At 39.7% G+C, this 16,750-nt stretch overlaps 2 protein-coding genes across 4 annotated transcripts; one reads left to right on the top strand and one right to left on the bottom strand.

The window, feature by feature from the left end:
• Positions 1 to 1,495: 1,495 nt before the first annotated feature.
• LOC135481861 (cytochrome c oxidase subunit 6B1-like) lies at positions 1,496 to 6,971 on the bottom strand. 3 transcript variants are annotated; one of them, XM_064761607.1, is made up of 4 exons: positions 6,839 to 6,971; positions 3,206 to 3,299; positions 2,402 to 2,516; positions 1,496 to 1,758 (listed from the first exon to the last, which is right to left on the bottom strand). In XM_064761607.1, exons 2-4 carry the CDS (start codon positions 3,289 to 3,291, stop codon positions 1,705 to 1,707), a joined length of 255 nt encoding a protein of 84 aa, XP_064617677.1. In that variant the 5' UTR covers positions 3,292 to 3,299; positions 6,839 to 6,971; the 3' UTR covers positions 1,496 to 1,704. The 3 variants fall into 3 exon arrangements, with proteins under 3 accessions (XP_064617677.1, XP_064617679.1, XP_064617678.1); XM_064761609.1 differs by having other exon boundaries at positions 6,880 to 6,925; XM_064761608.1 differs by lacking the exon at positions 6,839 to 6,971 and adding an exon at positions 3,987 to 4,162.
• A 150-nt stretch (positions 6,972 to 7,121) lies between these two features.
• LOC135481860 (transmembrane protein 180-like) lies at positions 7,122 to 15,433 on the top strand. The gene is made up of 4 exons (XM_064761606.1): positions 7,122 to 8,845; positions 11,333 to 11,493; positions 12,352 to 12,435; positions 12,674 to 15,433. The coding sequence occupies exons 1-4, from the start codon at positions 7,934 to 7,936 to the stop codon at positions 12,963 to 12,965; spliced, it is 1,449 nt and encodes a 482-aa protein (XP_064617676.1). The 5' UTR covers positions 7,122 to 7,933; the 3' UTR covers positions 12,966 to 15,433.
• Positions 15,434 to 16,750: the final 1,317 nt, after the last annotated feature.

The raw sequence follows: 16,750 nt of genomic DNA, 5'->3' as shown, positions 1-16,750 counted from the left end.
AAGAATAACATACATACCGGCATACCTGATGTGAATGTATCAAAATAATTGTCAATATATATGTAGGATGATGGTTTAATGAACTAAGGAAACGTCCATGTACTTTAGAATTCTTTAAAAGTCACACAATCCACACGATGACATTTTCTGTTGGCCTGGTATCAATCATAAATACATGCAATAAATACCCATATGTAATAAATTAAACGTGCGTAATCTATCCCACATACCAATACTTTATCCTAGGTCTATGGTATTCAACCTGATGCCAGGAGTAAATTAGGCACTATATTATACTTAGGGATGATTTTTAAATATATCATCGTATCTGAGTTTTAGTTATCTGGTAAATTGTGTGGACATAAATGACACATTGAACGTCGGGTCGTTCATAATTCTGTCTGGTGAATACTGTATAACTTTGTGATCATCGTTGCTAGCCCAGCGGGCCTAAATGTGTGTTAATTATATTAGTTATATGCAAAGGTACTTTTGCCAATATTTGTGTGAACGACATTAAAATTCTGCATGCACACGTTTAATCACCATTGTGAGGATATACCTGTAGGGAGAGAAAGACTGTTTCCATCATAATTAACTACTTTGCTGGGAAGGGTAGGCAGGATATAATTACTAAGCGCCTTCCTCTATTTCCCTCGTTTCTGGACTCTGACGTCCACATATTATGACACATTGCCTATAGAGTTACCGTCCCTGAAATTTACCAATTAAGGGGCAGACTGTCAACAGCTGTCCAGAGAATTTGCCGCATTTGTCAACTATGCTCAACATATTACCGGTACACGTACGACGAATTGTCTTCTTGTGTGTGATGCACTATGTCTCTAGATGACAATCATGAAAAGAACATGGTTGGTAAAGAAATTACTGATTGACACCATTGCATTTGCCATGAAATCGCTAACTTGATCTTCTATACAAGTATATTTCAGTGCTAGACAAATTTTCATCATGGGTAGGAAATGGGGCGTCACAACAGAGAAGATTTCCACTAAGTACTAATCTCATTTGCCACATAATACTGGTCTCAACTGATAATGATTTAGCCAACCAGAAGGACCCCATCCATTTATTTGATTAGTATACAGTTTCTGGGTAGAGAATAGTAAAACATTGCCCTTCACAAGGTACCTTACAAATTTCCTGACTCAAAGCCACGCCTGAAGCAGGAGACCAGTGGAATTTGAATGAGTGACCTCACTCTTCAAGGCACTGACAGATGCAGCAAGCCAGCACTTTAACTTTGATGAATCCATCCTAATGTCCAGTTATTTCTTAGCACTAGTATTCTACAATTTGCTATTAAAGGTTACCAACACAAAACTTTGCTACTCTATTTTTTATCTCTCTGTGCATGCTGGCTTGGTTGTAATTCCGAAATGTGAGTTGATGAAAGTTAGAAATTTTCTGCCAGGCTTTGTCTCTAAACAAATGAAACAAAACAGAACTAAAGAAACCAACAATCACAACCAAGTCGATATATATATACTACAAATTTTTAATATTTTTTTTTCACATTACACCATTTTTTTCCAGATGATGATAATAAATTCACTCTGTGGAATTACATGTACAAACCCATTCAGATTAGAAGAGAAGCTGGGCTTGATTCATCTGGCTTGAAACAAATATGGAAACAAACACACAGATGTCTAACAGCAAATTTCCTACAGAAACAATACATTATATTTTCCCTGCAAATGTCCCATTGCTGACTTGCTCATCCCATTTTTCAACCTAAAAAACAAGAAAAAAAAATTACAGTAAACCAACCATAGATGACAACAATCATTACATAATGGTACAAATTAATTTACCAAGATATATCAAAAGTTCTGGATTAAAAATGTAAGTTTAAGGCTAACTTCATTACTTTCCTAAATAGGACAACATGCTCAGAACCAACACTACACATGCAACAGCACATCTGGCAACATGAGGGTCTGAACATCTAAATATACTCTAAAGCCTAAAGATGGACACACACAGTAGTAAGCTAGTTAAAAATACATACGTGTCAGTTTGTGCAGAGACAATGCAATGTTTCAGCCTGCACACTGCACCACTAGGTTAGTTCCACCATACATACACCAAAAGTGTGATGTATCACTTTTCTTAAGGTTAAAAAGCGGGATACCCTCATCTGAAACCTCTTCTTGACTCCCTTACAAGACTGTGTATTTGACTTGTGTACTCAGCAAAGCATATTTTAACATTCTTTCACTTTCAAATCAGCTATTAGATTTAAGACAGAGAAAGTCACTACATAAAGTAGTACATAAATAGTCACTACACTAAGCCAAGTAAGTAAATGACATCTGTGTTGCTTGTAAGTGAAAGGCACCAAAAGCCTAATTGGAACTGTTTTAGTGAACCTTACCCAAGCATTAGGACATAGTGACTGATAGACACTCTTGAAGTAATTACATGGGCTGTAATCCTCTCCTTTGATTTTGAGACACCGATGGTAGTCTACATAGTTCTGCCAACAATTCCTGAAAAAGAATCAAAGTTTGTTAAATGAGTCCCTACATAAAAATGACAGCAATTAAATAACCATAGTGTAAAAAAATTAATACTGTATTAAAATAGGGCAACTTTTCCTATGCAATGGCAATTCAGGTCAGAGCTGAACTGACCAGTGTTCTCTTGCAAAACATGAATCTTTTGACGAGTTTGCCAACAAATCTTTGTCGTGAAGAAAGGAAAGAACAAAAGGCTGCACAACATACTTTAGGTAAGGAAAGGTTTTTAAAATACACTGCTCATGTACATATAATCAATTTTTCCCTGCTCATATTAAATATATTTATTATTATTTGATTGGTGTCACCGTTCCCAAGTGTTTTCACTTCTACAACAGTGGTCGGGTTCATCGATGGCGCAATCAAACTGCCTGCTAGCAAACAAATCACAACCAAGACAAAATTAGCATGTATGTCTGTGAGCCTCAATCATCTTATATGTCTTCAGGGCAAGTGGTTTTAGTCATTGTGGTCTCCCATGGACATATATTTTTTATTTTATAAGAACACAGAATACTGAGTAGCAAAAGGTATGTTTATTAAAGGAAAAGAAAAATATTTCATACATCAAAAAGATATTGTTTGGGGTATCTTTTTTCTACACCTTTTGCCACACATGCTGGCTTATTCCAAAACTTTAATTTACGAATGATCAGTACCTGGTTTGGTTCTGGTTTGGGAAGCGGGCATCGAAAGGAGCAGTCTTAGGCTGATACCCCTTATCAGACATAACTGCAGCAGACATAAGGATTTCTACAAAGAGAAAAGAACAGATACATGTACAGTGAAAATATAACGCTGACTTTCACACAAAAATGAATGAATCGATGCTTAAAGTTTAACATTATACTTAACAAGTTTGCAGTCATATGGCGACGAGGATTTATTAGGTGTGTGTAATGTCTTCATGTAGCAGTGAGGGTCCATACCATCAAAATGCTGCCGCCTCTGAAGTATCATGCCGAAAACACCAGTCATGACCCCCGACTCACAATATACTGATACCGGCCAAACCAGTCATGTTTCCTTGCTCTAACTTCTCAGTTATGAGCGCCAAGCGAGGCTGCAGCAAGTAACATTTTTAAAGTTTTTAGTATGATCCTATCTGGATTTGATCCCGGGTCTCCCGACTTTGAGACAGGCGCTGTAACCATTAGGCCACTGAAACCAAGCGGTACTTTAACACAAGAGATCTACAATAAACTAAACAGCAGCAAGTTTTGATAACAACTTCCACTGCAAATAGCTCTGAATGGCAGTGAGCAGATGACACTCAGGGACCTCTTCACATTACACACTCAAGTCAACAACATGTACCATGATAACCACACTGTGTGCAGTTTGTCGTCTTTTGTTCTCCTAAAGTTATGAAGGTTTCCTGGGAGTGGATCCTGGATGATATTAAACCATCTGATGAAGCCACAGCCTGCCATTTAATACCTTAACAAGTGTACAGCCGCAAAAATGTCCAGCATGTCTTTTGGGGGCACTTGTTCTAAGATGGAAGGAGGATATTCTTAATGATATTCGAGATCACACATATTTGGGCACTTCAATCGCCTGCAAGGCAAACAAGAAGACAACGACAAACAAGAAGATGACAAGGTGAAAGACAAGTTGAAAGATAAGTTGGGAGTGCCAAAATACAGATAATTGTGTAGGTTCTGTCACCTGTATTATTAAAGGGACTCAAACTAATTTACCTCAACCAGGGGGCACTCGAAGTTATCTCCCTTTATAAGTCAGTCGCGCACTAATACATATATATACACATGTATACATGGACAGGCGCCAAACACCGTGGGCAAGAAATCACAAAACGGCAATAATAAAAACCTCTGTTTCTCGATTTTTATCGCACCTGCTCTCACTAGACACATATCTTTCCTAATCCCAGTGCATTAAATGGCTCGAATTCCGTATGAATACCACCTTTGAAGAAAATGTCCAAAATCTGTCAACTCCCATTGTTTATCCCGCCGCTCCGCCATTTATAACCTCTTTTGCTGGCGTTCATGGGCGTCATACTTGACAAAGATACCAACCAGCTATTACAAATCCAAAGCACAAGACACAATGGCAAATATTTATTTATCAGTTGAAAAATACGGAAGAATAATTTTTTTAAATCCATGCGTAGGCACAATTTAAAAGTAATTTATATACACACAATGTATTTTAACTGCTTTTTCATGTCTATTTGCATAAACTGATGTGCATATAAACTGTTGAAAAAAATCTGAAGAAGATAGAAAAAAAAGAACAAATAATGCACGGATTTGAATTGCCACAGTAGCCCCTACTCTGTGGCCAGATGTATGTGTCACACTAAGTACATCCACAGTTCAATTAATTATCAGCTAGAATTGTGTAACTTTTTAAAGTCAAACCGGTACTTATGGCCACTTGTAAGCAGCATTCATTTGCTCTAAACGGCCACTCTTTGCTGCGACCGAGCAATTTTCCATGTTAAGTGACCTGTAAAAAGCGGGTAATTTCAGTAATATGACAACGAAGGAATCCTCAGGGTGTATGTAATGTGCATCCTTGTTGCAGGACAGATTTCCACTGCCCTTTTATCTAGTGCTGCTTCACTGAGACGACTTACCGAAGGCAAGTAAGCCGCCCCGCCCGAGCCATTATACTGATACGGGTCAACTAATCTTTGCACTATCCCCATCATGCTGAATGCCAAGTGAGGAAGTTACAACTTCCTTTTTTAAAGTCTTAGGTGTGACTCGACTCAGGATTGATCCTGGATCTACAGCTCCCGAGGCGGACACACTACCAACTGTGCTATCCGGCTGGTCGAGAACGAATGAGGATGAAGCAATTAGCGCCCTCTGAAGACACGAGGAGTGAACTAGTCAAATGGATGACTGGACATGCCAAGTGTTACTATACTGATTGCCAAAGGTATTATCACTCTTTAACAAACTTTTTTTTTCTGCGCTCACATCACTCATGTGACTTGTTTGTACGACTATCAGAACTAGATGTCTGCCACACTTGGTGTAGTGTTTGAAAATGTATTTATTTTGTGAATCTGTGAGGTTGTCATGGATCGTTTTAGGTTCAACAAAACTCAGAACAGGTTTGTTGATTATGGGACCTACTCAGTTGACATCAATTTACACTAAGGAAGATTTAATGCGCGGGGGAAGATGCAATAACTCTCAAAGCCATTTCTGACAAAAGTTCAAAAGTTCTAATTCTTGAACCAAAAACTAAGCATTGTAAAGATTCCGAAATGGTTTTGTGGAATTGGCCTCTGTTTAGCTATCAATGTCATAAAAGCAATTGTCATGCCTGTAGCACATGTTACTGCAACTGACTTTCCAATGTTTTTCATTGATTTTTTGTTAAGTAATTTGTTTTACTGTATACATCTTTCCTGTACCAGCTTGTCCAGGGAGACAAATATTGCGGCCATCAAGATAAATTTGGACGGCCTCATGCTGCATCCTACCATTACAACTTCCGTTTTTTGGGAGGGACAAATGTGATTCTGTGTATTTTTAAGGTGTGAAGTCTTGTTTTGCTGTCAAGGAATGTTTTGGACTGAGCTACAGTGCTAAACGTTAACATTGTCGCTTATGGAAAATTAATGGGTGTTTGTGGCCATTTCAACTACTGGCTGTCATTAACAGCTGGATGGTATCTGTGTCAAGTATGACGCCCATGCACACCAGTTCGTGAATCTCTGTCAACTCTCGAAACCGCAGAGGCTATAAACAGTGGAGAGGCGGGGTAAACGATGGAGTTGATGGACGTTTCCTTCAAAGGTAATAATCATGTGGAAGTCGAGCTGTCTAATGGACTGGGATTAAGACAGATATGTGTCTAGTGCGAGCAGGTGCGATTACAATCGAGAAACAAAGGTTCTTTGTATTGCCGTTTCGTGATTTCTTGCAAACCGTGTTTCGCGCCTGTCCATATAGATCACTGTGTGACTGACTAATAAAGGGAGATAGCTTCGAGCGCCTCTGTCTCAACATGTTCATATACACCAAACTGTCAAATATGAAAGTTATAAACCGACTAAAGATGTTCATTGTGTTCTAAAGAAAATGCTGCAGGCGCATGTTCACAATGTTGTCCGCTGAAACCTTGTGGACATGCTTCACTGTAACGAAAACTGGACACTCCTACATGCAGTCAATATCCTTGAATTTTCAAGGTGAAATGACTATCTTTATCTCCGTGTTTTCCCCCAAGTGTTAACGGGATATCTATAGACTACCTAGCAAAACTATACCTAGATAGCATATGTGTCAAAATATTAAGCTTACTTTGTGTTGTCAGAATCTGTAGCGAGATGAAATATCAATACCTTTCGCAGCAACCTGACCACACGGAAACACAAAATGGCTGTCACGGTAGAGACAACCGTCCCTGTTCGGCAATCTCCGTCGTGCCTACGGAAGTTGTCGAACGACACGTATTACATCTACCAAACGGTTTAAGTTTCTTGATTTCTTATCATTTCATTTTGTTGCAAATTTATTTAACTAAACGTAGAGTCTCAGTATTAATCTGCCTGCTTGTGACCGGAGTCTTGCAGAGAGCGTTACTGTTACATGGTAGGCCTACTGTCACCACGATAGAGACTGAGACTGGCCGGGAGCTCATCCGTCATTACTTAAGATCACGTCAGCAGTGGCGTGGATCACACGATATAAAATAGGAGTATAGGCATGTGTGTCAAGGGGCTTTTCATCTTCTTGAGACTGCGAAGACCATTTTTGATTTCCTCCGAACTCCCCATATCTGTTAACTCCGTCTAATCTCTTCTTACCAGTGTATATGCAAAATTATATGGCTCTAATCCAAACACCCACAGTGTATATGCCGTCGTACATTATCTGAAGCCTGTAGCCTACGTTGTCTAGTATAAATAAGTGTACTTTGGAATGTATTTATAACATTTTCAAAACCATAGATGTAGCCAAAAACAAAAAAAAAACAGAAAGTATTAAGTATACCAGCAACTACAACTGGACTATTTGTTATTCTGTTTAATAGCTGACCATACATTATTGTACTTTCACCTGTTGTAGATCAGTATAAATCAGTATAGGCCTATGTTACAGGTAAGATGTGTACATTTCAGGATGCTGTCATAATGAGCCAAAGCACAGCAGTTACAGTTGTTGAATGTAATGAAAAAAAATGGAGAGCGTTATATAACACTCCTTGAAAATATAAATACAAACATAAATTGGTTTTGTTTTGTAGGCAGCCCCAGATATAACTACACGTACTCAGTATGACATTCCAATGAAGTGGCATGGAGACTTGACTTGACAAACAGTCTTTGGAAGATATCACTAAGACTTTCCCATGATTCCTGCCTGTGTTTGTATACACTCACCAGCTGGAAAAGGATGGCTAGTGTGCTAAGATTCAACTCATTCAAGATTTCTAGGCCAGTATTGGCATTTACTGCTTTATCATCAGGCCTTACAATGGTACACTCTGTCTTTCATTTTTACTATGTGAAGATCTTCTTGGAGAGGTACCACATTTCAACAACCTGGTTTCAGATTGCACAGTTCTTATATTTGGTGTGGAATACCATCAACGACCCATTGTTTGCATACCTACAGGACAGCGCAAGATTTAGATTCCTCAAAACAAGACGTGGAGCCATTTTATATGCTGCCCCATTTTTTACCTTGGCATTTCTGATACCCTGGTTCCCATGGGAAGAAGAGGGTAAGGGTAGTTGGGTAACAGGACTACACCTAATTGTGGCCTTATCTCTCTATGACACAGGCTTCACTTTCATTGGACTGGCTGGCTGTTGTCTATTCACAGAGATCTCCAGTCAACACAGTGACCGACTGGGCCTGGCCTGGATGAGCTCTGTTGGAAACATCGTTGGATCCTCAATTGGAGTTTACTCATGTGAATTTTCATCAAAAAGTCTGCAGAACTTCAGCAATTTCCAGGTGACTTGTGTATGTATAGCCCTCTGTAGTTGGCTTCTGATGACCTACACTGGCCTGAATGCCCATACAGAGTTTGACAAGGCCGTGGAAAAGTCAGATGATGTATCCTTTGATAACCACCAGTCTTCATCGAGAGTGACAGGCTTCACAATGTGCCAACTCACCAAACATGTTCTCACAAACAAAAACTTTGTCTGCTTTGTTATTGTGAATTTCTGCCAGGAATTCCAAAAAACATGGATCTCCAACTTTTCTGTGATTGTGACTGAAAACCTCATACCAGCCACTACCATTAGCCCTTACACCAGGGGTATTTTCCATGGACTTCTCAACACATTTCCAGCTGTTAGTATCTAATTAACAGTGATTAGCACAGTTCATTTCTCTCAGGATTAGTAGTAGAGCTTCTTTCTTCAAGGCCCTTGATGGTCAATTAGGGGCCTCCTTGGCTCAGTTGGTTAGCGCAGCGTTAGACCCAGGAGCCTCTCACCAATGCAGTCGCTGTGAGTTCAAGCCCAACTCATGCTGACCTCCTCTCTGGCCATACGTTGGAAGATCTGCCAGCAACCTGTGAATGGTCATGGGGTTTCCCCAGGCTCTGCCCAATTTCCTCACACCATAATGCTGGCCGCCGTTGTATAAGTGAAATATTCTTGAGTTTGGTGTAAAATACCAATTAAATAAATAAATAAATTGATGGTCAAGTGGTATGCTGTATGCTTAGCCCTTGTCCAGTTAGTTGGCATGTTCAGAGTAGTTCCAAAATGGTAGTCCAGAAGGTTGCTAGGTAACTGACGAGGTGGAATGTTTGGTTTCTGGCTGTCTCAAGTTTTCCCCTCTCATAGACTTTTCTACTGTTGCATAAAAGAAATACTCTTGAGTTCATCATTAAACTAAAAATCCTGTACTACTATCATTGTGGAACCCACTTCTTATAGAGCAGTTCAGGGTGCCTCACTTCAGAGCACTAGCCTTGACCAGTGATACCACTAAAGCCTTGACTAAAGAGGACTAATATAGCTGTTGACAAATGAGGCCACTGTGGCCCTTAAGTAAAGATAGGACCAATATAGCTGTTGACAAATGAGGCCACTGTGGCCCTTAAGTAAAGATAGGACCAATATAGCTGTTGACAAATGAGGCCACTGTGGCCCTTAAGTAAAGATAGGAACAATATAGCTGTTGACAAATGAGGCCACTGTGGCCCTTAAGTAAAGATAGGACCAATATAGCTGTTGACCAATGAGGACCACTATGGCCATTGACTAGAGGATCGCTACAGCTGTTGACTAATGAGGACCACTATATAGCCCTTGACTACAGACCACTATATCCCTTGAATATTAAGGACCACTATAGCCCTTGGCCAATGAGGATCAATGTATCCCTTGGTCAGTGAGGACCACTATAGCCCTTGGCCAATGAAGATCAATATATCCCTTGGCCAGTGAGGACCACCATAGCCCTTGGTCAATGAGGATAAGTGTATCCCTGGACCAGTGAGGACCACTATAGCATTTGGCTAATGAGGACCATTATATCCCATGGCTGATAAGAACCACTTTTAACCTTGATTTAACCTTGAGAACCACTATCACCCTTGACCCATGAGAACCACTATGACCCTTGACGTGTGAGAACCACTATTATTCTTCACATGTGAGAAGCACCATCACCCTTGACTAGTATTGGCCACTCACAATGACCTATGAAAATCACTATCACCCTTGACATGTGAGAACCACTGTCTTCCTTGACCTGTGAGAATCACTATCACCCAAGACCTATGAGAACCACTGTCACTCTTGACTAGAGTTGGCCATTCACACTTGACCTATAAGAAACACTATCACCCTTGACCTGTGAGAACCACTATCACCCAAGGCCTATGAGAACCACTGTCACTCTTGACTAGTGTTGGCCATTCACACTTGACCTATAAGAAACACTATTACCCTTGACCTGTGAGAACCACTATCACCCAAGACCCATGAGAACCATTGTCACTCTTGTCTAGTGTTTGCCACTCACACTTGGCCTATAAGAAACACTATCATCCTTGACCTGTGAGAACCACTATCACCCTTGACCCATGAGAACCACTCACTCTTGACTAGTGTTGACCACTCACACTTGACCTATAAGAACCACTATCACCCTTGTCCAGTGTAGGCCACTCACACTTGACCTATAAGAAACACGATCATCCTTGACCTGTGAGAACCACTATCACCCTCAACGTGTGAGAAACACTATCATCCTTGACCTGTGAGAACCACTATCACCCAAGACCTATGGGAACCACTGTCACTCTTGTCTAGTGTTGGCCACTCACATTCGACCTATAAGAACCACTATCATCCTTGACCTATGAGAACCACTATCATCCTTGACCTATGAGAACCACTATTATCCTTGACCTATGAGAACCACTATCATCCTTGACCTATGAGAACCACTATCATCCTTGACCTAGGAGAACCACTATCACCCTATCATTGATGGCTGTGCACACTTAACCAGTGAGGATGACCACTATCACACTGGATCCTGTGGGTTTGTGCACACTGGATCCTGTGAAAATTTGTGGGTTTGTGCTTGGGTGCCCTCCCTAGCTCAGTGAGCTGATATGCTGACTCCCTGTGACTGTCAAACCCTTGACCAGTGTCCAGTTCTTGTAGCTTCATCTGCAGCCTTATGTCAGGCTGCCTGTTAAAGAACAGGCTTACTCCATCACTAATCCCAACCACTGTCACATGAATGAAAAATTCTTGAGCATGGCATTTAACACCAATCAAATAAATCGTGTGTGTGATTTTGATTTTCTTCCAGATAATCGTCATTTTTGGGGTGTCAGTAGTACGGTATGTTGGATCTCATAGGGTTATCATGTGGAACTTCTACCTCAAGATATTCATCGGTCTCTTCCTCTATGTTTCCCATGGAGGCTTTGGCAACCCATGGATACTGATGATTTGCATGTTGATTGAAATGTAAGTGTAACTAGAGTAAACATTAATGATTAGGCACAATTCTCTACTATTTTAAACTGAACTGAATTGAAATGGTACATCTAATACTGACACAGTGAACACTTTGCCATTTCCTGCACAAGGCTCTCCAGAATGATACATTGATAAGTGTTAACACTATTTACTTGTCATTTGGCCTCATGGTTTACCCTACTATTACTATCAATGCTAAAATACATGGTGGAACTTTATTTATTTTATTGTGATAAAACACTGTACTTAAGAATATTTTACATCAGCAGTCAGGTTTTTGTGTTTGTTGAAACCTGGTAGAGCCCACAGGTCATTTTAGGTCTGGAAAACAGTTGAGATCCCAGATAGTTGGATGCCCAAAGCAGTGAGGCCATGTTAACACTTAAACATGCAACATGCAACAGAAACATTGAGCAAATATTTGATGGTCAATAAAAAAAGTTAAATTTTCACACAAACCTCTTAAATACAAATTATTAAAAGCTCTCAGAAAGCATCAAATCAAGTTGCAATTTGTAGAATTTCTTTTTGTGGTGAGAACCTTTAATTTTTTTCTAGATATGGCTCTGCCTTAACCAGGTATTTGACAAACTTTGTACTTAAAACTCCCTAAGCAAGCAGAAAATTTGAGTACACAGCCTCACTGGCCAAGGGCTGACCATAAATTCTGTTCAGAGAGGGAGACATTAACAATTGAGCCAGACACTCTCGAAGTCTTTTTACAAGCACCAATCGACCAATAATAGTTCACAACCTATGAATCTATACAAAAAGTCAGCGCTAACCAAGTTAAAAAGTTTTAATATTTAATTATAGTACATTTATTTACTTTTGTTTTTTTACCAGTGGTTACACGGGTGCAGCTTACAACCTGTTCACCATGTCACTGTCAGATATAGCTGATGAAGACATGCAGAAGCATAACCGAAAGTAAGTATTTATTGTATCTTAACTGCTTTTGTGAGATAGCTCGTGTTGTTTTGATAGCAAACTTGACAGTTCATATCTCTCTGTAAGTATTGCACCAAGTAAAAAATTCAGGACATATTCATGAGTTAGCAAGATTTTTAAACCCTGTGGTTAATCTATTACTTATGGACTTAAACTTAGCATAAGTTGATGTAGTCCACAAAAAATTGTATGTCATTGGAGCTTTCATCTGTTACAGGCATCCCATTTCTTCCATGATATATGGCACCAATGCTCTGATAGTGAAGCCAGCCAACTCACTATCCCCCATGGTTGTGACAGCCATCCTTAATTGGTATGGATACAGTGATCTGAGAGAGAATTCTGAAGACAGGTCATCATGGACAGGCTATACTCAACTACAGGAAGCCATGCTAGCTATTCTCTGTTTCATGCCAGTGGTTGTGGGCGTGATACAGATGGCAGCCTGGTCAAGATACACATTACGAAACACACACAAGTCAGCAGAATTAGAAATCATTAAAAGTTGACCAAACTTGACCGTTGGTTTGATGGTAGACTCTGTTAACTGTGCAAGGTGACCTTAAAAATTTGCTAATAGGAGCCCTATGTCATAGCTAGTGACCTGAGTGTGCCGGGAATATTGATGGTACAAGTACTTACCATGGCAGCTGTGTGTCATGGGGATTGTAATACAATTATTTTTTATCATGAAAAGTGTCTTGAAATTTCAATGATACATATGACAATGTTTTATCAGAACAAAGAAGTGCAGTGTATTGATACAGAAAATAGGTACACATGTGCAACCCCCAAGAAATCAAACATAAGGTGATTCAAAGGAAAGTTTTAGTAGGGAATAATCAACATGTGTACACGTAGTAATGATTTGTAGTGATAGTAATAAAGTATTTACTGTGTTAAGGAAATGATCAGGATAAAGAATGATTATTTTGGTGAAATAGGATATACATGTGGAATAGATGTTGTCATTAAAATGTGTCGTGCTACCAGTAATTGGTATATGTCAGCTCTGCTAAATTTGCAATATCCCCATGCTTTGAACCTATAGATGTGTAGACTGTACACAAAGTTGGATAATAATTTAATAGACGAGTAGATAGGAGTAAATGTAGACCTTAAATGGTTAATGTATTATAGACAGAAATTCACAGTGTGAAGGGGCTTGCAAATTATGGGTGACTGCCCTTCGGTCTATTAATTCTACTGCTTGTACATTTGTGCAATTGAAGGTTCCAGCAGAAAGTTGTGAAAGTCATAGTGTTGTAGGAGAAACTGTTCAAAATGTCTTGTTTTTGGTGCTAGTTTACAAATTCAGGACTTTTTCTAGAATTTTTTTTTTTTTTTTTTACATTTTGTATGTGGCATACTTCTGTGTAATCTGTTTCTTGTAATTTTAGCTACATAAAAATGACAGGCCCTGTGTTGTGGTAAACACTTTCAACATTTCTACACTTTTCAATTCTTAAAAATCAATTTCGCTTTGCTTGATGCTGAGCACGTTTTTCTGCTCCAAAAGTTACAAACAGAATGTTTTATAATGCTTGAAATTTCGGCAAGAGTTACTCAGTATTTTGACTTCACAAACATCTAATTTCAGTGCATTTTTATGACTTTGTTTTTTAATTTTTATGTAAGTAATCTCTTCTCTCTCCTTATTAGTCTGATACCACAGGGGCTATAAGTTTACACCTCGTCTGTCAATCCGTCAGACCATGGAGGTATATATTCTGTTTTGGTGAGTGAGTGAGTGCTTGGGGTTTAACGTCAAACAATTTTTCAGTCATTTGAGTCCTTAGAGTGCATGTAATGTGCCTCCCTGTTGCAGGACGGATTTCCACCGCTCTTTTATCTAGTACTCCTTCACTGAGACGACTTGCCGAAGGCAAATAAGCTACCCACCAGAGCCATTATACTAACACGTGTCAACCAGTCGTTGCACTTCCCCTTAACGCTAAACGCCAGGCGAAGAAGGCACAACTTCCTCTTTTATGGTCTTAGGTGTGACCCGACCCAGGATTGACCCTAGATCTACCGCCCCGAGGCTGGCGCAATACCAACTGAGCCACCGGGGCCGGTATATATGGACTTGGCAGTTTACCGATTAAAACATTCGTTATCCTGATATAAAACTTGGTATCAGGCTTCACGGAGACAAGTTACGGACTAAGTTTTGGACCATTTCATCTAGTTTCGTCAAGGCTATGACCGTTCTTGATCTGGTGTGGACTTTGACATGGCGAATATTCTGACACCTTTAACTGGTGGGAACCATGTATCTTTTGCCATACTTCCAGAATGCTTGTTGATTATTCGTGTGGCCCTTCAACCCTCCACCATAATCTCCATCCTACCCTTAACTCTGGGTGCGTGTATGCAATTACCGTTGTGAAAACACTCCACATGTCATGAAATTATGTAATGGATGTACAAACTTTTATATTTTTAAATATTTATATTTTTTAAATATTTATATTAAATGTGTATTGGTGACGGGGATTTTCTATTATACTCTCCCACCCACTCCCTCTAAACCGTTAAACTACCGTGTAGCACAGATTGCCTGATCTTAAGCTCTGTTGTCTTGGTCTCGGTGTTGTCATGTACATGTTTGCCTAAGTGGGAGAGAAACTTCTTGTTTTCCCATTGTAATGGTGTTAAAATAATGCCCTTTATTACTGATATTTATAGCATTTTATGGCATTAAATGTGGACATTTGTCACTAAATGCATCACAGGAGGCTTCCGTGGCCTGGAGGTTAGCTTGCTGGTGAAGCACAGTGACATAGGAGCTTCTCACCAGTGCGGTTACTGCGAGATCCAGCTCATGCTGGCTTCTTCTCCGCTAGTACGTGGGAAGGTCTGCTAGCAGGCTGCGGATGGTCGTGGATCCCCACCCTCCCCGGGCTCTGTCCTGTTTCCTCCCACTACTTATCCGGCGAATTATATGAATATAATATGAATTTTATTCTTGTATACGGCGATAAACACCAATCAAATAAATAAATAAATACATCACAAGCCAAAAGTTCAGAACTGCCCTAATTTTTAAGCCAAGAAGCTGTAATCCAACACAATTTTCAGATCTTGGTGCTTAGGACTGTATGTTTTTGACAGCTTAAAGGGCCTAACGAAGCAATCGTGTAGGTACTATCACTGACCATGGCAACACGTGTTGTCATAATATACACGTAGTTACAATGAACTAACTTTTAGCAACCTGACCATTTCCCATACAGTTATGGCAATTTCGAGCATATTTAAATTCTTGGAATCAACGATCATAGTTCTATTTGACACTGGGTATAATATAAGCTATGTGAATTTAGAACAGATACGCGTGACAGTGTAATATAGGCAATCTATATGGCTGCTTAGCGTCGGTAACTTGTCACGATCTGTTTTGCAGGCGTAAGTTACACCATTCCTCCACGTCGAAATAAGTGCTCTATAACGTCATGCGAGATTTAAACCTATAAAATTATTCATTATAATGCAGGTACCCAAAGTTTGGGATCAAACGATCGATGAGGTAAAGACTTTAATATTCATTCTGTTGAGTAAGTGAGTGCTTGGTGTTTAACGTCGTACCTAACAATTTTTCAGTCATGCGACAACGAAGGAGCGCTAAGAGTGCACGTAATATGCCTCCTTGTTACTGACGGATTTCCACCGCCCTTTTATCTGCTTTAGTGAGACGACTTACCGAAGGCAAGCCCATTATACTGGACTTCGTCAACCAATATACCCTTTATAGCTGAATGCCAAGCGAGGAAGGTACAACCGACCCAGGATTGACCCTGGATCTACCGTTCGCGAAGTCGACCAAGGTGTGCTATCGCGCCGGTCTGTTGATTTTGATATATTTATATTTGATAAATAATGTCCAATATCTTTGTTCAACAACTTTCGTGAAAAAAGCCTGTCGCCCACATATACGACCGTTTATCAGTACAGGCCGTTTATTTTACCTTTGCCTTGAATTCGTCAGTCACAACCTCGACACTAGTTAATGTTACACGTTTGCATCTTCTCGAGTTTCACTCTGTTGCGGTACAAAGAGGGGCCAGGAAACAAACCTCAAGAGTCATTCGTATAAGAGTGATAGACTGGTGATATGGCCTGAAAGGTGATGGTGATTTTGTGTGTTAAGTGATGAATTTAACATAATCTCGTCTCATAGAGCTCAATTCATGATAGCAGATATCATAGCATTTGAAGCTGCCAGATTCATGTTGTGTGCTAAGCTTACCAGCTTTACTAGTGTCGAATGTATTAACTACACACTTCTCAA

The sequence above is a fragment of the Liolophura sinensis genome, chromosome 1 (genome assembly GCF_032854445.1).
Source record: "Liolophura sinensis isolate JHLJ2023 chromosome 1, CUHK_Ljap_v2, whole genome shotgun sequence".
NCBI lineage: Eukaryota > Metazoa > Mollusca > Polyplacophora > Chitonida > Chitonidae > Liolophura > Liolophura sinensis.
The sequence above is the reverse complement of the archived record's forward strand: the minus strand, read 5'-3'. Positions and strand labels throughout refer to the sequence as shown.

Excerpts from the sequence above, each read along its gene's own strand:
- LOC135481861 (XM_064761607.1), bottom strand. The coding sequence starts at position 3,291 with ATGTCTGCTGCAGTTATGTCTGATAAGGGGTATCAGCCTAAGACTGCT. Across the intron at positions 2,517-3,205 it reads CCAAACCAGAACCAAACCAG|GAATTGTTGGCAGAACTATG; the intron begins GTACTGATCATT and ends ATTCTTTTTCAG. Across the intron at positions 1,759-2,401 it reads CACTATGTCCTAATGCTTGG|GTTGAAAAATGGGATGAGCA; the intron begins GTAAGGTTCACT and ends CTTGTTTTTTAG.
- LOC135481860 (XM_064761606.1), top strand. The coding sequence starts at position 7,934 with ATGGCTAGTGTGCTAAGATTCAACTCATTCAAGATTTCTAGGCCAGTA. Across the intron at positions 8,846-11,332 it reads TTCTCAACACATTTCCAGCT|ATAATCGTCATTTTTGGGGT; the intron begins GTTAGTATCTAA and ends ATTTTCTTCCAG. Across the intron at positions 12,436-12,673 it reads ATGCAGAAGCATAACCGAAA|GCATCCCATTTCTTCCATGA; the intron begins GTAAGTATTTAT and ends CATCTGTTACAG.